The sequence below is a fragment of the Jaculus jaculus genome, chromosome 9, assembly GCF_020740685.1.
Source record: "Jaculus jaculus isolate mJacJac1 chromosome 9, mJacJac1.mat.Y.cur, whole genome shotgun sequence".
In the NCBI taxonomy this organism is placed as follows: Eukaryota; Metazoa; Chordata; class Mammalia; order Rodentia; family Dipodidae; genus Jaculus; species Jaculus jaculus.
The window spans coordinates 114481275-114507935 of record NC_059110.1 but is presented as its reverse complement, the minus strand read 5'-3'; the positions used below and the strand labels follow the sequence as shown (position 1 = coordinate 114507935).

The 26661-nt window shown below is 49.7% G+C and overlaps 2 protein-coding genes across 5 annotated transcripts in view; one reads left to right on the top strand and one right to left on the bottom strand.

The window, feature by feature from the left end:
• The window catches only part of LOC101601313 (signal transducer and activator of transcription 5A), a 32038-nt gene extending 29337 nt beyond the window's left edge, over positions 1–2701 (bottom strand). Inside the window, exons 1-3 of the mRNA XM_045158654.1 lie at positions 2638–2701; positions 1629–1766; positions 1132–1288 (exon numbers count right to left, since the gene is read on the bottom strand). Coding sequence (XP_045014589.1) covers positions 1132–1288; positions 1629–1756 — 285 coding nt within the window. The 5' untranslated portion in view covers positions 1757–1766; positions 2638–2701. The remainder of the gene's footprint in view (positions 1–1131; positions 1289–1628; positions 1767–2637) is intronic.
• Positions 2702–14089: 11388 nt separating this feature from the next.
• Positions 14090–26661, top strand: part of Stat5b (signal transducer and activator of transcription 5B) — a 100679-nt gene continuing 88107 nt past the window's right edge. For 2 of the 4 annotated variants that reach the window (XM_045158212.1, XM_045158213.1), the window contains exon 1: positions 14094–14217. The gene's annotated coding sequence lies outside the window, so the exon portion shown is untranslated. Of the gene's footprint in view, positions 14218–26661 lie in introns of all 4 variants that reach the window. The other 2 variants (XM_045158214.1, XM_045158215.1) reach the window with 2 other exon arrangements.

The window sequence follows — 26661 nt, the reverse complement described above, 5'->3', positions numbered from 1 at the left end:
CCAGCCCAGGCCTCAGCCTTCCCCAGGAAGCTCTGGGAGCCCTTATCAGACCTGTCTATCTGTCCTTTGCTCCTCTCCCCTCCCTCCACCTCCAACTCCTTCCCATCAACTTTGACTCTTTTAGCATGGAATCCTACAAGATAAGCCAAAATTCCTGCCACTTCATGGATAAGAAAATTGATGCTTGACTAAGGCAAATGGGGGTGGGGGGGTGTTTGATCAAGGTACCTCACATTTGGCACCTGCCCCTGGGTTCCTATTTTGCTTTCCCTCAGGTTCTCCTGATCTGACCTTCTAGGATGAACTTTTATTTATTTCTCTGGCCACCTGTTGCTTGGGTTTTAAGAAGGATTCTCTAAGAAATACATGAATACTATCCACACCCCTTCCTGCTTCCATAAATTCCTCCCCCACTTCATACCAATGAGAACCTACATTTTATTTCTAATCTCTTAATTCAAAGCCTTTAAAAATCATTTATTTTATTTTATTTGCAAGCAGACAGAAGGGGGGAGAGAGAGAATGGGCACACCCGGGCTTCTACCACCTGCAAACAAATTCCAGACACATGCACTATTCTGTGTGTGGCTTTACATGGGTACTGGGGAATTGAACCCAGGTCATTTGAAGGCAAGTGCCTTAACTGCTGGGCCATCTCTCCAGCCCAATTCAAAGCCTTGTATCCAGCCCTTACTTCAGAGCAACTGTAGTTCCTCTTCAGCATCTGTCCCCCTTTAAGAGACCCCCAGGAGGGCTCTCTGGTTGCCTCATTCCCTCCTTTCTAGAATGTGCCAATTTTCCTTTCTCCAGCCCCCAAAACATCTTTCTGGCTCAGTTGACCTCCATTTCTTCCTTCCATTGATCTATCCATAATGCTGGCTCACCCATCCCCCTTTGCTGGAAACACACCCTCCCCTCCACACACACTCCCACCTCTTGCTTTATAACACGTTAAAGGAATTTGACAGGTCTGCCTTAGAAAGAGGGGGTGGGGGAAATTGAAGTAAAGTTGCCAGTCAGCTTATGGCCACATGGTGAGTCAGTGGCCAGGCCAGCAAAAACCCAGTAGTGCTGATGCTTGAAGAGAAGGCAGAGCCAGTCTTCCTGTAGATGGCGGGCGATCTCACCCACCTGGAGCTGCGTGGCGTAGTGCCCCAGCTTGATCTTCAGCAGAAAGCCGTCTTCCCCCACCTGGTGCTCCGCCTTCTTCTGCAGCTCCTGCACCAGGCCCTCCAGGAGCTGAGTGGCCTGGCCTCGGTCCTGAGGATTTTCTAGGTCAATGGCATCCCTTGGGACAGGACAAGGGGAGAGAAACCTGTGGCACCTCCTTGGGAAGAGATGCCATGCACTAAGAGCCGTTGAGGGCGCAGGATTCAGGGTGCTCCAGGGCCCATAAGACTTGTTCCTGGGCAGTTGTATCAGCATCAAAGCCTACAAAAGTCCTCTCCCCTCCGAGGCTCCCACTTCCCTCTTTCTCTTTCCCAGGGCCACCGCCCCTTCCTCACCCAGGACAGATAGAACCAGAGTCACACCAAACCACCAAGGGGAGACCCAGAGACCAAGAGGCTTGGAGAGTAGGGCCCCCAAAGTGAAGGTGATGGTGATGGTGCTGGGCACCGGGTACCTACCAAGGCTGGCTTTCGATCCACTGCGCCAGGTAGTGTCGGACCTCGATGGGGAAGTGTTGACCATACAGCACTTGCATCTGGCGAAGTGCATCTCCCTGCAGCTGCTGGGCCTGAATCCAGCCCGCCATGGCTGTTAACCTAGGGGGAGCAGACGGCTGAAGAGACGCCCCCTCTGCAGCGCCAGCTGGCTGGCCTGCCCGGTGCCCTATCATGCCACCCAAGGACCGCAGTGAGGCCAGGCCCCTCCCCTTCCCCAGGCATGCTTTCCTGTGCGGGAAGAGAGATGGCGAGGAGAGGCCGACCGCCCTTCCCTTCCAATAAGGAACCCGCGAGGCTGGTGGCAGTGTGTGTGTGTGTGTGTGTGTGTGTGTGTGTGTGTGTGTGTGTGTTTGTGTGGGGGGGATCTGGAGAAGCAGGTGCCCTCCCCTCTTTTTCTCACTCCATCCGGCTTCACCAGATCAGGGGAGGGATAGGGGCTAGACACTGAAAGAGAAACTTGGTGACGGAGACCCACGGTCCCCCAACCCCATTACCCCGGACAGTCTGCAAGAATTCTCTCACCCCATCTCTGGACTCTCAACTCTCAAGATTTGGAATAGAATGATATTCCAACCCAGAAGTTAGGGCTGTTGTAGTGACAGCCACTCGACAGCAGGGACCCCTTTGGGCACACGGCTGGGGCTGTCAAAAGGGGCTAGGAGGTGGCCGCTGCCCTGTCTAGGTGCGCCCCTGGGGCGGGAGGTGGTGGTGTCTGTCCCCCTCGGCGTTGATCGGAGACAGCACCCCTGCCCGGTGCGCGCGCGGACGGTGCCCACCCTCCGGTCGCCTCCTTCGCTTGTCCTCGTCCCGGGATCCCCTCTGAAACTCCTATTCGGAAGCTGGGTACCCCCGTGCCCGGCCACGGCGGGGGAAGAGAGGCTCTCCGATACGTGGTGCACGGGGACGCGGCCGGGGATCCGAGCGACCCCTGTGCCCGCGCCACCCGCGACGCGACGCGTGGGCCACCCACCTGGTGCTGCGGCGCAGCGGTCGGGCTGCGGGGCGCCCGAGGCTCTCGCTCCGGGCCCCGGGGCTCCTGGCGGCGGCGGCGGCGGCGGCTGTTACTACAGGAAGGAGCAGAGAGCAGCGATTTCCTCCTCAAAGGTCAGCTGCCTGCAGTAGACCATACACAGCGCGCGAGCCCGCGCCAGCACCCCTCCCCGCCGCGGTCACTCCCTCCTGCCTCCGCCCTCGCCCGCCCGCCCGCCCGCCGTCTCCCCGGCGAGGCCGCGGCCAGGCCCTCCGCGGGCGGCGAGGCGGGGTGGCTCCGGGCTACGGGGGTGGGGCGGGGTGGGAGGGAACGCCCCCCCAAACAGCGGGGTCCCCCCCTCCACCGCCACCCGGGAGTCCCAGCGCTGTCCTCCCCTGTGGTTCTGGGGGTGGGGGGAGAGAGGGGAAGGGGAGCGTCCCGGATAGCTGCGCTGGAGTAGTCAAAGGGTGCTGGGAAGTCCCCAGGTCTGGAAATCCCAAACTAGGGCTCTGGTTTTGTTGTCGGTAAAAACAAACAAACAAACAAACAACAAGAACTGGAGGGAAAGGTGGGATAGCCGCAGATGTCACCCAACTCTGGAGGTTGTCATCTTTTGAATCTCTGGATCAAAATATATATACAAATTGCCGGGCGTGGTGGCGCGCACGCCTTTAATCCCAGTACTAGGGAGGCAGGGGTAGGAGGATCGCCTGTGAGTTCAAGGCTACCCTGAGACTCCATAGTGAATTTCAGGTCATTCTGAGCTAGAGTGAGACCCTACTGCGAAAAACAAAACAACAACTATGTATGTATGTGTACACACACACACACACACACACACACACACACACACACACACATATATATAGTGAAGCCGGGGCATGGTGACACCTAACACCTTTAATACCAGCACTGGGGCGGCAGAGGTAGGAGGATGGCTGTGAGTTCGAGGCCACCCTGAGACTACCTAGTGAATTCTAGGTCAGCCTGGGCTACCTCAAAAAATAAAAAATAAAAATAAAAAGTATGGTGTGTGTGTGTGTGTGATGGGTTAGAGACCACCGCTTTTGTGACTTTAGAGTCAGAGCTTTTAAGAAGGACCTGGGGTTCCAAAGAAGCCTACACCCCCTTCCTTACATTACTCCCACCATCCGGACTTCCCCTCCAAGCAGAACCAAGAAAGACCTTGGTAACCGTGTGTTCCAACCCTCCGCCCCACTTCTGACCTTTGCAGGTAAGATATGTCAGTCCAGAGAGGGGAAGGGGCCTGCCCAGGGCCACACTGGGTTCCGCAGCTGCCACCCCACACCCAGCCCCTCCACTCTGTCAGCTAACATGGAAGGCTGGTCCTGCCTTCCCAAAAGTCCCCCAAAAGGGTCGTTTTAAACTTCCCCGCTGCACATCTGCCCGCGGCCCTTGTGAAGGTACCAGCTCTTCTGCCTGGAACTTTGCCTGGGTGACAGTCCCCCATCCCTAAGAGTTCCCCTCAAGGCCCAAGGGTTGGCCAAGGCCAGCCTGGAAGGCTGCCATCCCCTTTGCCCAGCTTCCCTCTCCACTGGGCCTCCTCTCTGCCTGGCAGCTGGTATTGGCAGTACCAAAGGAGTGGCCAGCCTGGATGCCTACTCTCAACCCAGCTGAGCCAAGCCCCTGTGGCCTGAGGGGATTCGTCCTCAGTGGCTTCTTCTCTCCTCAATTCCTTTTTGGGTCTGCCCTTTTCTCTCCATTCCTTGCTTCTGTTCCTCACAACCTTCTGCAGTTTCGCTTTTTTTTTTTTTTTTTTTTTACTTCAGAAGGAAAAAAAAAATGAAGTATTTTTCTGCAGAAGTCAAAATGTCTGGGTTCTCCCACCTTCCATGTGTGGTCACAGTGACATAGCTGGAAGGAATTGAAAACAGTAGGGGCGCATGGAAGACTCCAGAGACCCTTGCTTCCCAGATGTTCAGCAGGGTCAGGGCAGGGAAGTGAGGGCCGGGTGGGGCTCGGGAGGAGGAAGCATCTGTCCTTTTCTCTACCCACCCCCAACTCCGTGCAACAGATTAGGCAGGAGAGGGTCAGACACACAGCTAGGAGGTCCCCATGAGTGAGAATCAAGCAACAGAGCTGGAAGTGACCAGGAAGATGATTACACAAATAGGAAATCCAAGGCTAGATGGGGAAAGTGTCATGCAGCTGAGCCCCAGGGCAGGTGGGACCCACTTGGGATACCTGTGCCCCCAAGCCTTTCATTGTGGGTAGGTGTGGAAGGTAGTGACAAGAGCAGGTTCCCTGGGTTTCCAAGTTCTCTGAACCAGGTCTAAAGGCAGAGGACCACTCCGTTCGTGCCCTCTATCTGAGCTCTTGGGAGGGGGTGGTATGTGGAGTAGGGCTGCCTGCCCGTTTCCAGGCGTGAGCCTCTGCAGACTCCTCCCAAGGGCCTGCAGAGACCTGCTGCTCCAGCTGGCGGCCCCACCCACCAAACATCTGGCTGAGCTGGGCTCGGCTGGCCTGGAGGGTGGGTAGGCCTGGGTCCTAAAGAGCTAAGCTCCGAGGTGTCAGAGAAAAGAACTGAAAGGGCTTGTCCGAAAGGAAGCAGAATTGGTTACAGGCACTTAAGTCCCCATGCCCCACCCGCGTCCAAAAGTGGCTCTCCTGGCTGCCCTCCTGCTCCCTCCTCACTGCCTCCTTCTGAGGTTCGGAATCCTTGTATCCTTCACCTCTTGGCTGGCTTTGATCCCTATCCCCCTCCCCACGGTTTTTAGGTCTGGTTCTCTGCTAGGTTCTGCCCAAGTTTTTGCCCCTTTCTCTGTACCTCTGTTCTCCCACTGAGGCGCAGTGGGCAGAGGGAGGGACCTCTACAGCTTTCCCAGAATGGGAGTGGAGAGAGGGGTGTTAGAGTTGGGTTGGGGGGGCAGAGGTGACTGTGGTCATGACTCTGGATAACACAGCTATCCAGAAGTGTCAAATTTGAGGTTTCTTTTTGCTTTCAGTCCCTTGGTTTGGTCTCAGGCCATTTCCCACCACAAAGTACCTTGGCGGTTTTAGGGGGCCAGACTCCAGGGGAGAAAACCAAGGTCTTGAGGGTGGGTATTGGGAAGATCAGAACCGGTCTGGGCTTGGAACGGAGCTGGGGTTGTCAGCTGGCCTCTTTGCCCCAGTTGCCCTTCCTCCTGTATTCCACAATGCAGGGGGTGGGACGTGAGGAAGGATGTTTTAAAAATATTTTATTTTTATTTATTTGTTTGAGAGAGACAATTGGCGCACCAGGGCCTATAGCCACTAAAAATGAACTCCAGACACATGTGCCGCCTTGTGCGCCTGGCTTACATGGGCACTGGGGAACTGTACTTGGGTCCTCAGGCTTTGCAGGCAATCACCTTAACCGCTAAGCCGTCTCTCCGGCCCAGGATTTTTTTTTTTTTTTAATCACACATAAAGACACATTCCCCCAAGAAAAATGCCTATGTTATGTTTTATCAGGAATGAAAGGGATGGATGATATGTGGTCTGGTTTGTAGTTGGCATGACACACATATCCCGAAAAAAAAAATCATAACACATCTGTAGGCCAACATGGTAGGACTCCTCAACTCCATCGAATCTGCCAACAACCTAGAAGGTAGGCAGGACCAGAATCACCCCCTTCCATTCCTCTGTGAAGCAAACCCGTCCCAAACTGTGCGTGGCCCATGAGTGGGCAGTTGGCAGCGGCAGCCTTGTGGGCAGCGTCTCAGTACCCCCTTTCTAGACATGTCCTCCCTTCCCTAAGCCCAGGCCACATCGGAAGTGTGAGGAAGCCTGGCTAACCTGGACAGTCTTGTGTTGTGGACAGTAGCATGTGCGTCCCCACCACAGTCCTACTGTGCCAAAATGAGCCAGTGTGACCTACAACATTGTATGGAGATGGCTTTGAGCTCATAGGGAAAAGAAAGATAACCCCAAGTGTCCTTTCTGCCCTGACCTCAAAGCCCAGGGTAGCATGGAAGGCCTACAGAACCCATGCTGCGGAAAACAGATGGAGCTTTCCCTGGCCTGGAGGTCTTGGCGCGGGGAATCGGTATGGAACGGCTATTGTTTCTTCTGCTTCAAGTCCCTTCTTCAAGAAGAGCTCCTGTTGTGTGGAAGCCAGAGGGGTGTTCCCGAGGAAGCTGGAGGTGTCCCAGGAAGTGCCCGTATGTCCTACGGCAGGGAGAGGAGAGCTGACACCCTGAGGCTCTTCAACATCCGGCTTCACTCCATCTTGTCTCTGCGTGGACTGGCTGCCTCCACTGCAGCCCCCCGCCATGGCCACGGGCTGGAGCCCCACTTCTGAGACTGGGCCCTTCCCTGCCAAGCACTGCCCTGTTTTTCTGTCCGTGAAGGCACAGTAGAAGCTGGGGAGGGTGTGCATTGAGGGCGAGTGGGTTCTTGGTGAATGCAAGCGAAGGGAGGGCGCTGCTGGATTGGGTGAAGCCCCTTTCCTACCTACCTCCATCCCCCCCGCCCCCCCCCCCCCCGGCCTCCACCACCCTTCAGAGAAGCCAGTTTTCAGCGAAGTCACCAAGAGAACACAAGGCCACCCTGCCTGAGGCATGGTGACTGTCCTCTGTTTCTGGGAATGGAGGGGAGGGGAGGGAGGGGCATGGGACTGAGGGGAGCGGGGGCGGGGCATGTTGTCTCCTTTGCCCAGCTGTCATGCCCACCTGTCTAGGGGAGAGACTGGCAGGCCAGGTGCTCTGGACGCAGGGATGGAGGTGCAGGGGGGTCGTGTCAGATGCCCATCTCTTGCCCGGCTGGGTAGGCAGGAAAGAGCCCGTTCTTTGCACACCCTGCTTACCGCCGGAGCAGTAGCCTGGAGCGTGGTGGGAGAGAGCGGGGCGCGCGGCTGAGTGGTCCTGGCCGCCGGCCTGAGCAACCCCGGGCCAGCCTGGCTTCGTGTCCTGGACCCGATGACTATCGGCCCCTCTTCCCGCTGAGCTAGTTTCTCCTCCTTCCAGGCCAACAAGAACTCTTTTGTGCCTTGGGCCAGTCCCAGTACCTGACCTCAAGCCCTCCGGCGGGGTGGTGGGGCGGGGGTGGGAGAGGGCAGCAGGCTCCTTCCCTGCCATCCTCCAGTGCCCTGCCACTTTCTTTGTTCTAACTCCAGAGGGTTGCTTTTCTTACTGTCTGTTTCTCATTGTTCCCTGGTTTCTTAAGTCTCCAAACCCACCCACATCATCGCTGCCTGCTCCCTGGGCTCTGAGCCTCAAAGCACGGCTGTGTAGTCCCAAGAGCAAATGGGGAACATGAAGTCAAAAGGAGGGCCAAGCCAGCGTGCCCGCCGGTCCCTGCTCTGTCTATCGGCCTGGTCTCCATGTGTTGCTACGATCAGCCCCAAGCACAGGCCTTCTTTTCACCCTCAGCCGCAGCCACAAGCTTCCCTTACAGTGGCCTCTCAACTGCAAGCCTTTTACCGGCTTCATCCACCCACCCAGAATGCCATTCTTCCCTTGGCCCGGCTATGGAAATCCTCTTCATCTCTCTTGAGAGTCGTGGTTGTCTAGTGGAGCATACAGAAGCTTTGCAGTCATTTAGGACCTGATTCCAGCCTTGGCTCAGCTGTGTGACCTTGTGCAACGGAGTCTACTTCTCCAAGCTGAGCACCCTCATTTGTAAGAGGAGGGCAGCAGGACCCACCTGTCAGGCTTGCTGGTGAGACTCAAGCCAGTGCCAGGTGTGGCTGCACAATTCCTGTGATGTCAGTGCTGAGGGGAGCAGAGAGGGGAGGTTCCATGGGGTTTGCCAAACAACAACAACAACAACAAAATATACATAAACTATGTGAGCCCCAGGTTCAGCACGAGACTTTGTAGAAAAAAAAGTAGAAGAGTGACAGAGGAGGACACCTGATGGTCTCCGACCTCCACAGGTGTGTGCATGGCATGTGCTCTTCCGTATGCTACACACATGCACACACATGCCAATAAATAAGTAAATAAATTCAATTACAGGGCCAGGCATTTTCTCTGCCCTTCAGTTCTATATACATCGTGACTCCTTTTTATGACCCTCATTAGTTTCCTCAAGGCCTGTGTCCTACTGCCTATTCACAACAGAGGCCTCATAAATGGTTGTTGGATGAAGAAGGTCCTTAAAACAGCTCAGGCCGGGCGGGGTGGCACACACCTTTAATCCCCAGCACTTGGGAGGCAGAGGTAGGAGGATCGCCATGAGTTTGAGGCCACCCTGAGACTACATAGTGAGTTCCAGGTCAGCCTGGGCTACAGCATGAACCTACCTCAAACAACCCAAGAGTTCAGGGCAGCAGAACCCACCTGTCAGGATTGCTGGTGAGACTCAAGCCCCTGCCAGGTATGGCTGCACAATTCCTGTGATGCTAGTGCTGAGGGGAGTTCACTCTCCCCAACCCACAACACCCAGAAGGCTCTGCTTCCCACCGCCCTGTCCTCTTGCTTCTCATCCCACTGACCTGCTTTCCTGCCCGCCATGGCAACAGCCACAGCAGCAGCAGCAGCAGCAGCACTGCATCTCTGCTTGGTGCTGGGCTGGCTGAGTTCTTAACCTGCCCTGCAAGCCGGCATGATCCTCAGATTCAGCCACGCCCTCCCTGGTTCATGCAGCATCGCCCCAGGACTCTGGGTGCAAAGGGCATGGTGACCCTGTCCTAGGAGACATGGGGGGGGGGGCGGACTGGGCTTTCCAGAGAGTCATCCCTTACCTGTGGCTGGAAGGATGCCCACACAGGTGAGGACACAGGAGCCAGGTAGGAGTGGGTGAGAATCTCCAGGTGGGGTGCCCTGCAAGGACCTGCACACCCTTCGCTCGCTCAACTTCTTTCCCTTCCCCTCCGCTCCGCTCCCTTTCCCTCAGCAAAAACCTGCTCCCTCCTGGCCAAGCAAGCTGGATGGGACTGAGCTGAGGGAAGGAAAGCAAGAAAACATGCTTTTATTGCATGCCTTCCTTAAGCCAGGCAACATGCTTAGTTGGTTTCACAAGCATTCTTTACTTCTTTTTTTTTTTTTGAGACAGGGTTTTGCTGTGTAGCCCAGGCTGGCCTGCAACTCATTCTGTAGACCAGGCTGGCCTCAAACTTGCAGCAACCTTTCAGTCTCTCTCCTCCTGAGTTCTGGGACTGAAGGGGTGAACCACAGTACCCAAGTGCAATCTCGATTTCTTCCTTTCAACAAAATGTCCATTTGGGGCTGGACAGATAGTGCAGTAGTTACTAAAGGTGCTTGCTTGTAAAGCCTAATGACTCAAGTTCAATTCCCCAGTACCCAGATAAAGCCAGATGCACAAAGTGGCATATGCGACTGGAGTTGGTTTGCTGTGGCAAGAGACCTTGACATACCCATACTCTCTTTCTCTCTTAAATAAAAATATTTTGGGGATGCTGGAGAGATGGCTCTGCAGTTAAGGCACTTGCCTGCAAAGCCTAAGGACCCAAGTTCAATTCACCAGGACCCATGTAAAGCCAGATGCACAAGGTGTTGCATGCGTCTGGAGTTCGTTTGTAGTGACTAGAGGCCCTAGCGTGCCTATTCTCTCTCTGTCTCTCTCTGCCTCTTTCTCAAATAAATAAATAAAATATTTGAAAATAATTTTATTAACATTTTAGGAAGCAGTAAATATACATGATATAAAATGCAAAAAAATCTAAAATCTGTCTCCCTTGTCCCTACCAGCGAGACACCCACAGTTACTGGTGTCTTGTGTGAACCACCAGAGAGCCGACAATCCTGCTTTACCTTCTGTGACTCACACAGGAGGGGAAATCGAGGCTGGCCGTGAAGTCAAGTAGTTTGATTGTGGTCACTCAGCTGGTAAATTGGCTGAGATTTGGCTCAAGATCTAGCTGTCAATCTCAGGGTCACCACGAGAACCCCTCTGGAGCTATGGCTTGTGACAACCTCCATCCTGAGGCCCTAGAGCCCAGGGACTCTGCTGTCCTTGCGGTGTTGTCTGTCCCCCTCCTCATGGCTCCCTGGGACCTGTGCTGACTTCTATCCACACAGAAGGGAAAGCCCCATGAGTGCCCTTCCTTGGCTAATGTGTAGCAGGTGGTTTCCCCAAGGGGCAGCCTGATTCCTGGGATCCAGGGAGATCTGCAGAGGGAAGCCACATGTGTGTGGGTCTCTAGCTAAAGGAGATGGTGGTTGTGGTTTCAATTACGTTTCAAGAAAATGGCCTCATGATCTCCCTGTGGGCAGGCAGGAGGAGAGAGGATGTGAAATGAAGTCTCTGTAGCAGCCATGTGGTCGTCCACGAGAGAGTGTGTGTGAAGGAGACTGCAGCGAGTCCTGGCCGGGCTCCAGGGGAATGTGAGGCTGGGGCTGGGAGCCTGGCTTCCAGGTCTGTGCTTCAAGCTTTTTTCTCTCTTGGCCAGGCCTGGGTGGGTCGGGAGTGTCATCCAGTGGTCATCTCCCCATCTTCAGCTATCTCTCTAGGATCTTTCAGGATCCTAGTTCAGGTTCCTTTTACCACTCCTGTGTCCTAAGTTTGGTGTCCTCACAACTTGGAGAGGTATGGCCCTGAGACCCAAGGCAGAGAATTTCTCCTTATCTGAATGGTTAAGCAGAGAGGTAGCTGTTGTACTTTCCTTCCTATCCCAGGATGATGGCATTCTGTTTTGCTGAGGAAACCATAGAACATTCCACCTTTGTCTGTGCACCCAGCTGGATACATAGAGATCAGTCAGAGATGCGATGCAGGCCCCTCTGTGGCTTCTGCTGGTCAGCAACCATCGTAGAGGAATTGAATCCTAGACTTCGGTCCATGGGATGAAGAGGACGAGAAATCTTAGCTGTTACTACCAACGGAAATAGTTAACAGCAATATAGTATTTTTACAGTATTCCACACATAGCAACTCCCTTGATTCTTAAGATGCTATGAAGAATATGGTATTGTTCTTGTCATGTAAGTGAATGAAAGATCAAGGCAGAGAACAATGTTCAAGGTCACATGGCTGGTTTTGGACCCTGTGTTCTTTTCTTAAAAAAAAAAATCCTTTATTTGCGAGAGAGAGGGTGAAGGGATGGGCCAGGGCCTCCAACTACTGCAAGTGCACTCCAGACTCATGCGCCACCTTGTGCATCTGGCTTATGTGGGTCCTGGGGAATCGAACTTGGGTCCTTTGGCTTTGCAGCCAAGCACCTTAGCTGCTAAGCCATCTGTCCTGCCCTCTTTTTTTTCAAAAATGTATTTATTTGCAAGCAGAGAGAGATGGAAGACACAGAGAGAATGGCCTCGCCAGGCCTCCAGCCACTGCAAATGAATTCTGGATGCATGCACTATTTTGTGCATCAGGCTTTCTGTGGGAACTAGGCAATCAAACTGAGGCCTTTAGGCTTTGCAGGCAAGCATCTTAACCATGGAGCCATCTGCCCAGCCCCCAACCCTGTGTTCCTAATACCTACCTACATAGTCCTTGCAGTTTCCTTCTCCAGAGCATAGTATATATATATTAAGACTTTGAAATTATTTATTTATTTTTTTAGTAACAACTTCCATGATTATAAACAAGACCCCATGGTAATGCCCTCCCTCCCCCACTTTCCCCTTTGAAACTCCATTCTCCATCATATTCCCTCCTCCTCTCAATCAGTAGAGCACAGTATATTTATTGGGTGTCTACTCAGGGCTGGTTGTTGGGGGGGATTTAAAGGTGAACAGGATATTGTGTCTGCTCTTTGGGCGGGGTAGACACATGCTAACAAGAAATTGCTCTTGGGCTGGAGAGATGGCTTAGCGGTTAAGCGCTTGCCTGTGAAGCCTAAGGACCCCCGGTTCGAGGCTCGGTTCCCCAGGTCCCATGTTAGCCAGATGCACAAGGGGGCGCACATGTCTGGAGTTCATTTGCAGAGGCTGGAAGCTCTGGCGCACCCATTCTCTCTCTCTCCCTCTGTCTTTCTCTCTGTGTCTGTCGCTCCCAAATAAATAAATAAGAAATTTTAAAAAAAAATTAAAAAAAAAAAGAAGAAATTGCTCTTCAGCATTGGAGGTGTTGTCCTGAAGGCACGAACAGTGTGACGGTGAACAGGGAGATACAGCAAGAATCCCAGAAGGTCAGGCAGTGAGAAGACAGGAAGGTGTTCCGGGCAGAGGGGACAACATGAGGGCAGGGATGGAGGCTTACAAGAACAAATGTGTGTGTACCCGTGTCATCGCACCATGGGTGATGGTGAGGAGCGGCGCTGCTTCCTCTATCCACGTTCTTGCTTCAGCCTGTAAGGTCCCTGGCCATACCATGAGCCAAACACCGTGCCAGGTGTCTGCTCCGCCTGTGGGACAGGAGCAGAAGGCTGGGTAGGAGAAGAGCTTTGTGATCAGTTACAGACCCAAAGACCTCTGTGGCTGGTGTTTTTCTGGAGATAAAGTGAAGGCTGCTGGGAAGAGGATCATGGGAGAGCTTGCAGCTCTTGGTTATCTCTGGCTACTACATTTTGTTTTTTTTCAAGCTGGACAACTGTAGGAGACAGTAGGGAAGGGGGGGGGGCTCTGTATGTCTGCAAAGGACTGGGAAGGGATCCCTCTCCCTCTTTTGCCCCTGCAGATGGGTTTCTGGGAGCTCAGATGTGCTTTGCTTCCCCGCTGGCCCTTGGAGGGTTGCCAGGGAAACCACTGGCCAGCTGGAGAGTTGGAGTACAGGGGAGGAGAGTGGGTGACTCAGGCTGCTTTTTCGCACACTGCAACCCATCCTCACCACGCTGCGGGAGGGGCTGGAGGGGAGTGGATCGCGAAGACCCCCTCTGCGCGCCCCTGGATCTGGCTTATTCTGTCTGGTCTGGGTCAAGCTGTCTCTCCGACACCCCTGACTGGTGCGGAGCTGGCTGATTTTCCCAGAGAGGAAACTGTCTCTTCGGTCCCCTTCAGTGCACCGATCCAGTTGGCCAGGGATAGAGTGTAAGCTCCCAGCAGGGCTCCGACCCAGGTTTCTTGCCAGCCCCCAACCTGTCTGTCCGGAGCCCTGGCTGAGCTTCTCTCCCCGGGAGCAAGCTCGGGATAATTATTGATCCCGGCTGCTGTGGACTTCTGACCTCTGCTTGCGAGAGGGAGAAGAGGACCGGCACGCGGGCCTCGGCCCCGCTGTGTAGGTGCTTATCTGCGATCGCAGCCGCCCGCCCCCGGCCCTACGAGCGGTGATCGACCCTCCCCAAACAAAGCAGCACGTGCAGGGCGCCCGCCCCCCCCAAACCGGGAGCGCGCGACGCAGGCCCAGCTGAGCTCCGCCGCCACCCCGGGGTGGGTGCTCTGAGGGGAGGGAGGGGTTCCGAGGGGTCCCGGGCAGAGCACTTCATGGAGGGCGTGCGAAGGGACGGACGAGGGCTGGCCAGCGTGCTCGGGGCGGAACCAGGAAGCGGGGCGCGCTCAGGGCTGCGGGTGACGGGCGCGCGCCCCCGGGGCTTTCGGCGCGCGAACGGCGCGCGCGCGCCCCCGTGGGCCGCGGCAGGAGGAAAGTCGGCGGCGGCCGGAGCCGTCACCCCGGGCGGGGACCGAGCGCAGGCGACGACGCGCCGGAGGTCCGGCCGAGGGAGGGAGGGAGCGAGTGAGCGAGAGAGAGAGAGAAGGAGAGAGAGAGCGAGCGGGGCCGGAGCTGCCGCTGGAGCCCGCGGCGCCGAGCGAGGTAGGAGCTGCGAAACGAGCCCCGGGGGGCCCGAGGGGAACGAAGCCGGGGAGTCTGGCCGGGCGGGGCCCCACGCTCCGGCCACCGAGGCGCCTGGCAGGGCCGCGCCGCCGCCATCGCTCCCGGAGCCGTGGGGCGACCGCCGTGGCCCCGCGCTGGGTGCCCGGGGAGCCCGGGCGGCTGCAGAAGGGGCGCGCGAGGGGGTCGCGCGAAGGCCGCGGCGGGGCGCCGGCGGCGGGGGGTGCGCAGTGGAAAGTGTCAGTGCGCCTGTGGCTGGGAGGGTGTGCGAGGGACCCCCGCGCCGAACCCTTAGGAGCGTAGGAACTGCCTGTCGGCCACCTGGCACCTTCCTGTTGCATTTCTGAAGAATTCTTGTCTCCGAGCTTTTTACTCCTTTTAACCCCCTTCCTCGTCGTCGCCCCCCCTCCCCCCCACGCACGCCAAGAGGTGCTTGCAAACTCCCAGGAAAGATCTGAACCCGGGGTGGGGGTCTCCGGTAAGGTTGGGGTATTAGCAAAGCTTCAAGAGATAGAACCTAATAAGGAGTCAAGACAACAAATTAGGGACGTTTTGAGGCTCTGGGCTGGGGGATCCCACATCAGGACCTGCCAGGCTTGGGTTGTTTTGTACGTGTGGCGGAGGGATGCAAGCTGTTCTTTTCTTTTTTCCTAGGGGTGGGGGTGATAAAGAGTGAAAAGTGCTCCTGGTGTATGGGGTAGATACGGAGAGTCGGAAGGACAGCCGTCTTATCACAAAAGCTGGTCTGAGGCTAGAGGAATCTGGCAAGATGGTCAGAGTGATCAAAGAACTTGTATGGAGCAAGAGGTGTTTGCAAACACTTGTAGTCAGCACTGATGGAAAAGGCAAAAAGAAAAAAAGAAAAGCTAGTAGTTAGGAATCTGGGATTAAAGAAAACCACAAGAATTTTAAAGGCAAAAATAAAAAGATGCTGATGATCCTCTTTTCCAAGGAGCCATGCCTGGTTCTTGTTCTTATCCCCTGTCGTACTCTTCAAATACAGGCAAAAGTGGGTCATACTAACTTAAACTTGGGAACCCCCCCCCCATTGCACTACACTCTTTGATTGTGCAAATGAGAAAACAGGTCCAAGTAGGTGGCATAAGGCCCCCTCTTTGGTCGCAGCGTTGTTTGATTAGTAGTTTATGGACTGAAACTTTGGTTGAAGGACTCTCACACCACGCTTTTCCCTAAGGGTGGGGAAAGTAGGTCTTTGCCTAAGGAGCATTCAATACGGTGTCTCTACAGCAGGGTCCTCTGGGAGTGATCCTTGAAAGACTAGTGTGTCTCTGGGTTTATATCAGTTTTCCCTTTTCAGTTTTGTAGTGATATTTATCACCTGCTTGTGTCTTAGCTTTCCGTAGTGGTTGGCTAGTTACCTGGACCATAATAAACTTTTAGCTGTTGCGTCTACATTATCTCAAATGATTTTATCGTTCATGTAAGATAGGAGAACTTTTGCTTCTGTCCCTAACATTCTGTTGTTGCTCATTTGTTACGTTTAATCCCCAGTGCCTAGAGGATGTGTGTATTTTATTTAGTGTACTCATCATGTCTCTCTTAATTCCATTTTGTGACACTATGGACATTGTGTCTGACTGGACTGGTTCTGGTCCTTTCAAATGGGGTGGGAGGGGATCCTGTTGATGGACTTTGTTTTAATAAAGGATTTGTTTTGGTTTGTTTTGGTCTCATGGATGAAAAGAATGACCGTGGTAAATGGAAAAAGAGATGCTGATGCTAAGAAAATATTCACTGCCGCAATTTGTGTTACCTGTCCCATTCAGTTCAGACACCACCACACCTTTGGTCAGGTGTCCCCTGGAAGATGCTTTCTATAGGCTCAGGGGGATGGAAATTTCAAGCACAGGTTGACATGCAGGGAAGGAATGGCAAGATGTTTTTTCTGTTTCTCTTCACCATCAAAAAAAAAAAAAAAAAAGAGTTGATTTTTATCACCAGAAGTTTGACGATTGCATAACTCAGAGCTAAACTCTGTTAGAAGCCTTTGTTGTATATCCAACTACATACATTTTCCCACCCTGTTGAGTCCTTTTTCAGCTTTCCTGTTGTTATCAGGGGGATATTAGTATGGCTTGTGTTGAGTTTAAGATGGACGTGTTTTCCCAGATGTGTACTTCATGATATGTGTGGTAGTAGGAGGAAAAAAGTGCCATCATTGTCTGGAGTGTTACAACATAAATATTTTGGCCAACACTTCCTATTGGGTTCTGACTTCTCGTTTCACCTCCATTTTCTTCCTTCCTCTCGATTGATTTTGTTTCCGTTTGTTTTTCCATATGTAAATCCACATAGGATTAAAAGTGTCATTGATAAAAAAAAAAGTGTCATTGATTGCCTTTTGGTACTTATTCTAAGTTTTTTCAAAGTATGCTGTTAAATTATTTGTGATTTGTATTAGGCTTGTATTTATCAATATGCTTTTCTTTGGCTTGTCCTTGTGAAGGCAGATGCTACATGTGTTCTTTTTTTGTGAAAGGAAGATGATAGAGAGACGTCAATAATATGTTCAAATTAGACACTAGTTAAAAGAGGAATTAATTAAAGAAACCCTTATAGTCTTAGTGCCCAACAAAGCATGTATATGTGTGTGCATCATCAAACGATTCACAGATACATGGACATTCTATCAGTAATGCTTTTTGTCCTTCTGTTGGAGTGTAGATTATTCTAGAATAACTACAAAGAAGACATACAGACCTAAAAACAAAGTGAACACTTGTTTTAGGCTTTTTTTTAAAAAAAAGATATATTTATTTGCATGAGAGAGAGGCACAAAGTGGGCATGCCAGAGCCTCTTGATCCTACAAATGAACTCCAAGCCCCTTTGTGCATCTGGTTTTATGTGGGTGCTGGGGAATCAAACCCAGGGCAGCAGACTTTGCAAGCAAGCACCCTTAACTATTGACCTATTTCACCAGTCCTGCGTTTTTAAAAATATTTTATTTATGTATGTGTGTGAGAGAGAGGGAGAAAGAGAAAATGGGTGCACCAGAGTCTCCAGCCACTGCAAACAAACTTCCAGACGCATGTGCCACCTGGTGCATCTGGCTTTACATGGGTACTGGGGAATTGAACCTGGGTGTTTTGGTTTTGCTGGCAAGCTCCTTAAGCGCCATCCCTCCAGCCTGAGATTTTTTTTTTAACTGCCTGACTATTCCAAATGACTGAGTTCTTCAGCAAAATAACCTTTTTTTTTTTTTTTTTTAAATGTAATAAAGTACACAATGCCTTGACTATGGAACTTCTTTTGGGTTTTGCAAGTCAGCCCTGAAGCTGGGTGTGGCGACACCTGCTTGTAATCCCAGCTACTGGGGATGTTGAGGCAAGAGGATCCAGCAGGAGAAACGAAAAGTTTAAGGCTGGCCTGAGCTACTTAGCGTGAGTGTGTTTCAACAAGAAGTAAAAAAGGCTGTGAATGCAGCTCAGGGCAAGCATGAGGCCCTGCATTCAAGCTCCAGTAATACGTGCACACACTGTATCACTGATCCCCAGATACATGTGGTGTATTTATTTGAAAGAGGGAGAGAGAGGGAGAGAATGGGCGAACCAGGGGCTGTAGCTGATGGAACGAACTCTGATGCATGCGCCCCCTTGTGCTTACTTACATGGGTCCTGGGGAACTGAGTCTGGGTTTTTAGGCTTCGTAGGCAAACACCTAAACCACTAAGCCATTTCTCCAGCCCTTGTTTTGTTTTTACTTACTTTTTAAAAATTTTATTTTATTTTATTTTTTAGATTTTCGAGGTAGGTCTCACTGTAGTCCAGGCTGATCTGGAATTTTTGAACTCATGGCAATCTTCCTACCTCAGCTTTCCAAGTTCTGGGATCAAAGGTGTGAGCCACCACACCTGGCTTTTATTTACCTTTTGAAAAATTGTAATTTTATTTATTTATTTGAGAGAGAGAGGAGACAATGAGAGAGAATGGGCGTGCCAGGGCCTCCACTCGCTGCAAATGAATTCCAGTCACGTGTGCCACCTTGTGCATCTGGCTTATGTGGGTACTAGGAAATCAAACCTGGGTGTTTAGGCTTCACAGGCAAGCACTTTAACTGCTAAGCCCCTACATATATATATATATATATATTTGAGAAAGAGGACAGAGCATGAGACACAGAGACTGTGCGCTCTGGGGCCTCTTGCCACTGCAAATGAACTCCTGATACATGTTTCACTTTGTATATCTGGCTTTACCTGGTACTGGGGAGTTGAGCCTGAGCCAGCAGGCTTTGCAGTTAAGTTCCTTTAACCACTGAGCCATCTCTCCAGACTGTTTTTTTTTTTTTTTTTTTTTTTTTTTTAGGTGGGGGACTTACACTAGCCAGGATGACCTGAAATTTGCAATGTAATCTCAGGCTGGCCTCGAACTCAGAGATCCTCCCACCTCAGCCTCCCAAGTGCTGGAATTGAAGGTGTGTGTCACCACATCTGATCTCTGTTTGTTTTGTTTTGTTTTGTTTTAAATTTTTTTGTTTTATTTTTATTGATTTGAGAGCGACAGAGAGAGAGAACGAGGCAGAGAGCAAGAGAGAGAATGGGCGCACCTGGGCCTCCAGCCACTGCAAACGAACTCCAGATGCGTGCGCCCCCTTGTGCATCTGGCTAACGTGGGTCCTTGAGAATCGAGCCTTGAACCGGGGTCCTTAGGCTTCACAGGCAAGCGCTTAACCACTAAGCCATCTCTCCAGCCCCCTCTGTTTTTGTTTTTGACATAGGATTTCACTTAGTAGCCCAAGATAGTCTGGATTTATACTGTGTAGCCCATGCTGGCCTGGGACTCATGACCGTTCTCCTGCCTTAGTCTCTTAAGTGCTGGGGCTATAGACATGAACCGTCACACGTGGCTATTTTTTTTTTTCTTTTAATCTGAGCTTTGTGAATAAAACTATTGTAAAATCAGAAGTATTTTTTTCCCCTGCAGTGTTGTAAAGTCAACAGTTTTGGGCTTGTTTCTGGGAATGAGAAAGTCAAATTTAACAACCTGGTTTCCATTTGTTAGACAGATTTTTTTGTACATTTAAATTGTAAACATCAAGATGAAAATCGTATTCTAAAAAATTGCATTCACTCTTAATTCTAGTAGCCTTTTTGTTAGTAAAATATTGATGGTAGATGTTTCGTTGAGAATGATCCTTTACAACTAAAAACTTAAACAGGTTTGGAGAAGGGTTTTTTGGGGAAGTACAGGGGGAAAGGAGAGGAGATTTCAAGGCAGAGTCTCACTCCAGCCCAGGCTGACCTGTAATTCATTATATAGTCTCAGGCTGGCCTCAAACTCATGGTGATTCTCCTATCTCTGCCTCCCAGGATAAAAGGTGTGTGCTGCTGCCCTGGGCATAGTGGACACCTTTAATCCTAGCACTCAGGATCAATTAGTTAATTACAGGACAGCCTGAGCCAGAGTGAGACCCTATCAGAAAAACAAAACAAAACAAACAAACAAACAAACAAAAGAAGGCATGTGCCACCTAGCCTGGCCAGTTGAAGATTTTACTTATTAAAATCCACATTGTTTTTCTTTTTACCAGTCAAAAGAGAGGAGATGTCAAGTATCTAGTTGATTGAGTGAGACCCTCACTTTTGGTGTTTTAGATGATGTTTAATTACTTTTGTTAGTTTTGGTTACACCCATGACTTCCTAGGAAGGTATCTTTGAGGTTTGGTTTCCTTTTTTTTTTTTTTTTAAATGGTAATATTGGGGTTGGGGGTGTTTCCTGTTTATATTTTCAAAAATAGGTCCTCGTTGTTAACGTTCTGTCAGGTCACATTTTCATTTTAAACATATAAAGCCAAATATCAGGTGCCACGTGTTTTTTGTTTGTTTGTTTTTTTGTCCTTGACCCCTTGCCCTGTTTCATGACACCTTCCCTGGCTGATCTTCTCCCATCTCTCTTCAGGGAGAAGTACAATTATCAGAAAAATGTGCCGTTGCTAGCCATTTCCTTCCAGGTAGCTGGAGCCATAGAGTGCTAAGGTAGAGCTGAGACCCGTTCGTTCGGCGGGGTCTGGGAGGCTGGCGCGGTTGAGGAGTGGCCATGGATTCCTATGCTGTAGAAACTCCTGCATTCAACACTGGCCGTGGCTGGTTTTCTGACTTTCCCTAAAAGCCGCATACAGGTCACAGAAGACTTCAATAAGAACCAGGGGAAATTTAGTTCTAGTAGCAGAGCTCTGGAGGACTCATCCTCATCTTAGAGCTCTTGACCCTCCTGGAGGGTAGTTTTGTGGGTTGGAGCGGGGTTGGTTGTTTTTTTGAGGCAGGATCTCATGAAGCCTCAACTGGTCCCAAACTTGCTACATAGCTGAGGATGACTTTGAACTTCTCATTCTCTTGCTGGGATTACAGGCATGGGTCACCATGCCTGGCTTTATGTGGTGCTGAGGATCAAACCCAGGGACTTGTGTTCATTAGGAACGCACTCTACTAACCAAACCACATCCCTAGACCCCATGGAGGGGTTTTTTCCCCCCTCACTCTAGCCCAGGCTGACTTGGAATTCACTCTGTGGTCCCAAGCTGGCCTGAAACTCACAGTGTTCTATCTACCTCTGCCTCCTGAGCTCTGTGATTAAAGGTGTGCACCACTGGGCTGGAGAGATGGCTTAGTGGTTAAGCGCTCGCCTGTGAAGCCTGAGGACCCTGGTTTGAGGCTCGATTCCCTAGGACCCATGTTAGCCAGATGCACAAGGGTGCGCACGCATCTGGAGTTTGTTTGCAGTGGCTGGAGGCCCTGGTGTGTCCATTCCCCCCCCCCCACTCTCTGTCTCTCTCTCTGCCTCTTTCTCTTTCTGTCAAATAAATAAATATAAGATAAACAAAAAATATTTTTTTAAAAAAAGGTGTGCACCACAGCATCTGGCCCTGTATAGTTCTTTTTAAAAAATATTTTTGTTTATTTATTTGCAAGCAGAAAGAGAGAGAAAGAAAGACTGGGCACACCAGGGCCTCCAGTCACTGCAAATGAACTTCAGGTGCATGTGCCACCTTGTGCATCTGGCTTAGGCTTTGCAGGCAAGCACCATAACTGCTGAACCATCTCTCCAGCCCCTCTCCCCCGTATAGTTTTTAAATATCAGGTTATTTTTTTAAAAAAAAAATAATCTATTTATTAGAGAGACGGGGGGGGGCAGATAGAAAGAGAATGGGTGCATCAGGGCCTTGAGCCACTGCAAATAAACTCCAGATGCATGTGCCATCTTGTGGGTCTGGCTTACATGGGTCCTGGGGAATTGAACCTGGATCCTTTGGCTTTGTAGACAGGAGCCTTAACTGCTAAGCCATCTCTCCAGCAATGACAGGCTTTTGTTTTTTTGAGGTAGAGTCTTGCCGTAGCCCAGGCTGAGCTGGACTTCACTATGTAGTCTCAGGGTGGCCTCAATCTCACAGCAGTCCTCCTACCTCTGCCTCCCCAGTGCTGGGGTTAAAGGCTGTATGCCACCATGTCCTGCTCCGACAGGTTATTTCTAATCTACATGTCAGAGAATAGTTATGTGAAATAGTGGGAAGAAGAACGCATATAGTATTATTTCAGTAATTCAAGCAAGAGATGTTTTCCTGGTTTCTCACTAATTTTCTTTTAAATAGAGTAATGACTAAATAGACTCCTACCTGAATTGGCAGATTCACATGTGTTTGTAGTTTCAGGTCAGTTAATCTCTTCTATATTTTCTTTGGGATCACGACCCTAAAAGAAATCCTGCATTTGCATGGGGCACAGTTATGCATAGTGATATTTGCAAATGTATTTAATACCTGTGGGATTTTGACCTTCTAATATTCTCCACCCCACTATTCAAGAAAGAAGAGGTTTTTATTTATCTCATGTAGCATAATTTCTTCTTTGAGTTGATTCACGACAGTGATGCCCATTTTCCTGCATCTTATACGCCATGTGCGCCTCAAGGGCCTCTTGATGAGAAAGAGCATCTATCTCTTTCCACCGCCTTCAGGAGTTAGAGTATCAGATCTCCTGCCCAACTCACTCTCCATGTATTTTTCCATCACTCTGGCACTCTGAATAGCCCTTTTTATGTCTTTCTTGACATTTCTTTTATGAAGAGAAAAAGTTGCATAGTGTATCCTCTGCTAGTTTTTTTTTTTTTTTGAGGTGCTTGGACTGACTCATTATAAAAATTATACTAAGATAGAGAGCCTGGTTTGAGAGTAGTCATGAGATTCTCAGAAAATAAGAAAATTTCCCTTTCTGACTACTTAGAGAAAGGTTGGGGAAGACAAGGGGAAATACATCAATGAGCCAATCAATTATTGTTATTTGTTGGAATTAATTTGGTGACTAATATTCTCAGTGCCCAGTGGGCTAGTAAGTGTGACTTTGGCTCTAATCTGTAATGACAACAGGACAAACCCCAGGTTTTCTGAAAATGCTTGCTTCTCCCCTCCCCAGAGGGGATTTCTTTGCATATGGGGAATGGGGTCAAAGTTACCAGTGATAGCCATATCCATGATTTGTGTTAAAAATAATTGTTTTTACCAGGTGTGAGGGCTGAAGCCTATAATCCCAGTTCTCAGAAGGTTGAGGATTGCAGTGAATTCAAAGCCAGCCTGGGTCACAGAGCGAATTCCAGGCCATCATGGGTTAGAGTGCGATCCTGTCTAAAAAAAATAGAAAACATTGCGTTTGTACGTCTGAGTTCTAGCACTGCATAACATGGGCTCATTTGAGTAGGTTTACCAATCATCTGTATGATGTTTTGCCATCTTTCAAGAAATGAACAGAAAATTAAAAGTGCTTCAACTCATCTGTAAACCCAGAGTTGGAGAAAATGTTCCCAATAAAGTATCAAGATAATGAAAATAATACCTAATACTTAACTGTTCACTTTCAGTGTGCCAAGCAGACAGCTTCCAGCTCTGGCCTTATTTTATGGTCCTCAGAGGAATGAATATTATTATCCCCAGATGAAAGTGAAGAAATAACCACAGAGGAGTTAAATAACTTGTCCAAGGTCACATTGCTGGTCGTGGCAAGGCTAGAGCCAAACCCTGACAGAAGGGACTCCAGAGGCTTCATCCTCAGCCACCACCCTGCCAAGGCCAGCAGGCAGTGACGGCTCGGCTCGGTAATGAGGCGTGTGGTTTCCTGGAGGCCGCTGTTGCTGTGTTTGTATTCCATAGGAGAAGCGCTGCGAGCTGTCTTCTTGACCTCTGTGTACAAACAGAGGGCTCTTGACTGTGCTGTGTGGGCCTCCCTCCCTCCCTCCCTTCCTCCTTCTCTCTCTTTCTTTCTTCTTTCTTTCCTTCTTTCTCTCTTTTTTCCTTCCTTCCTCCCTCCTTCCTTCCTTCCTTTCTTCTTTCTTTTTCTCTCCTTCCTTTTTTCTCTTTTTACTTCCTCTCCCTTCCTCTCTCCCTCCCTCCCTCCTTTCTTTCTTTCTCTCTTTCCCCTTGCCCTCTCTTTCTTTCTTCCTTCCTTCTTTCTGAGGCAGGGTATAATTCTAGTTCCAGGCTGGCCTTAAACTCAGAGTGAGATCCTCCTAACTCAACCTTCCAAGTGCTAAGATTGAAGATATGCACAACCTGGCTTTTAATCTTGATTCAGTGAAGCTTTTTTGAGCTGTTCGTTTTGATTTCAGAAACATCGAGATTTAAGAGTGTTACTTATCCAGGGTAAGTAAGTTCTGAGGCAGGTGAACGGATGACTGTGTGCTTGGAGCAAAGCAAGTGCTATTAGAAACAGTGTCAGAAGCTGGGCGTAGTGGCACACACTTTTATCCTAGCACTCAGAAGGCAGAGGTAGGAGGATCTCCATGAGCTCGAGACTATCCACCCCGAGACTACACAGTGAATTCCAGGTCAGCCTGAGCTAGAGTGAGACCCTACCTCGAAGAACAAACAAACAAACAAACAAAAAAAACAGTCTCAGAAATGGATTTCTTGGGCTGAAGAGATTACTCAGTGGTTAAGGCTCTTGCTTGCTTGCAAAACCTGACAGTTCAGGTTCGAGTCTCCAGGACCCACGTTCAGCAGAATGCACAAAGTGGCGCGCATGTGTCTCAAGTTCATTTGCAGTGTAGAGGCCCTGACACATCCATCCTCACACACACATTCTCTCTTTCTCTTTCTGACTGTGCTTACAAATAAATAAAATTTAAATAAGACATGTATTTCTTTGCATATACAGTGAATATTTGGTGTGGTGCTAGATTGGGAAATCAAATCTTGAACATAGAATTCAAAGCCCTGAAAGGATGTGATTTAAATTCGAGAGATCATTCTCTCTCTCTCTCTCCCACTTTCTCTCTCAAATAAATAAAATAAAAATTTAAAAAATGGGCTGGAGTGATGGCTTAGCAGTTAAGGTGCTTGCCTGCAAAGACTAAGGACCCAGGTTCGATTACCCAGGACCCATGTAAGCCAGATGCACAAGATGGCGCATGTGTCTGGAGTTTGTTAGCAGTGGCTGGAGGCCCTGATGTACCCATTTTCCACCCCCCACCCTTTTTCGCTATCTATCAAATAAAAATAAAAATAAATTTGGGACATCAAGTCATAATGGAGAAAAACCTGAATTTCCTGTGCAGAGAACATACCCTCGTGCAGACAAACAAGAGAATGTCCACTTCCAGGATTCTCACCGACACCTTTGAGCAGAATTGGGCTTTCTTCAAGTGTCGACAGAAGTTACAATGTCAGTGGAAAAAGCATAATGTGAGGTATCTATAACTCAGAATTTCCTTATGCTCGTGGCAGTGAAATCCTACAGCTAAAGCTGTTTTCTGTTTTTTTCCCCCTTATATCTGTGAAGTTTTGAAAGTCTTCAGTGGGGTTTTCCAGCCTTTTAGGTGAGAGGAAAGTAGAAAGGTTGTGAAATATTACTCATGTTCTCTAAAATGCAGAGCCGGCCTGTCACTGGGAAAGTGTTGCACTTCAAAACTCCAGCCTAGGCCAAATGTCTTTAAATAAAAGGAAAAACTACATTCACACATTAGTGTGGCATTAACAACATGCTTGTAAGGGAAAAAAAGTGTTGAGGTCTGGAGAGATGGCTTAGTGGTTAAGGCGCTTGCCTGCAAAGTCAAAGGACCTCGGTTTGATTCTCCAGGACCCACGTAAGCCAGATGCACAAGGTGGCACATGCATCTGGAGTTCATTTGCAGTGGCTGGAGGCCCTGGTGTTCCCATTCTCTCTCTCTCTCTCTCTGCCTCTTTCCCTCTCTCAAGTAAATAAATAAAAATAAAGTTGTTGCTAAAATATTTTTTTTAAAAAAAGACTGTTGAACACAATGTGTTCAAATACTAGACATTGGACTCTATCAGCATTCTGCAAAATCCGACAATTTTAAAGTTATTTTTATTTATGTATTTGAGAGGGCAAGAGAGGCAGACAGCAAGAGAGAGAGAGAGAGAATGGGCATGCCAGGGCCTCCAGGCAATGCAAATGAACTCCAGATGCGTGCGCCACCTTGCACATCTGGCTTATGTGGGTCCTGGGGAATTGAACTGGGATCCTTTGGCTTTGCAGGCAAATGCCTTAACTGCTAAGCCATCCCTCCAGCCCATCTCTACAGTTTTAAATAGGTAAAATGTTCTCTCAGAGCTGGGTATGGTGGTGCAAACCTTTAGTCGCAGCACTTGGAAGGCAGAGGTAGGAGGATCAATGTGAGTTTGAGGCCAGCCTAAGACTGCAAAGTGAGTTCCACGTCAGCCTGGACTAGAGTGAGACCCCGCCTGGAAAAACCAAAACCAAACAAAACCAAAAAAAAAAAAAAAAAAAAAAAGTTCTCTCAAAAGTAATGTTAGGTCTTGAGAGAAGGTTTAGTAATAAAAGTAAAGCCCAATGACCCAGGTTTGATTCCCCGGTACCCATGTAAAACCAACCATTATCTTTTTCTGTCTGTCTCTCTTCTCTCTCTGCTTGCAAATATATAAATAAAGAAATAAAATATAAAAATAATTTTATTTTTATTTACTTGTGTGTTTGTGAGAGAGAGAGAGAATGAGAGAAAGGCAGATATAGAGAGAATGGGCGTGACAAGGCCTCCAGCCACTGCAAACAAACTCCAGACACTTGCGCCACCTTGTGCACCCGGCTTACGTGAATACTGGGGAATCAAACCTGGGTCCTTTGGCTTTACAAGCAAGTGCCTTAACTGCTAAGCCATCTCTCCAGGCCTTTCTTTTTTTTTTTTTTTTAATGCAAGATGTCTTCTTTTTTACTCTACTTATTTGGGTGGGGGGAGGGAGAGAGAATGGGCATGCCAGGGTCTTCAGCCACTGCAAACAAAATCCAGACACATGCACCATGTTGTGCATCTGGCTTATGTGGTTCCTGGGTAATTGAACCGGGGTCCTTTGGCTTTACAGACAAGCACCTTAACTGCTAAGGCATTTCTCTAGCCTCAAAGTTGGTTTTTTTTTGTTAGTTTTGTTTTGTTTTTTCGAGGTT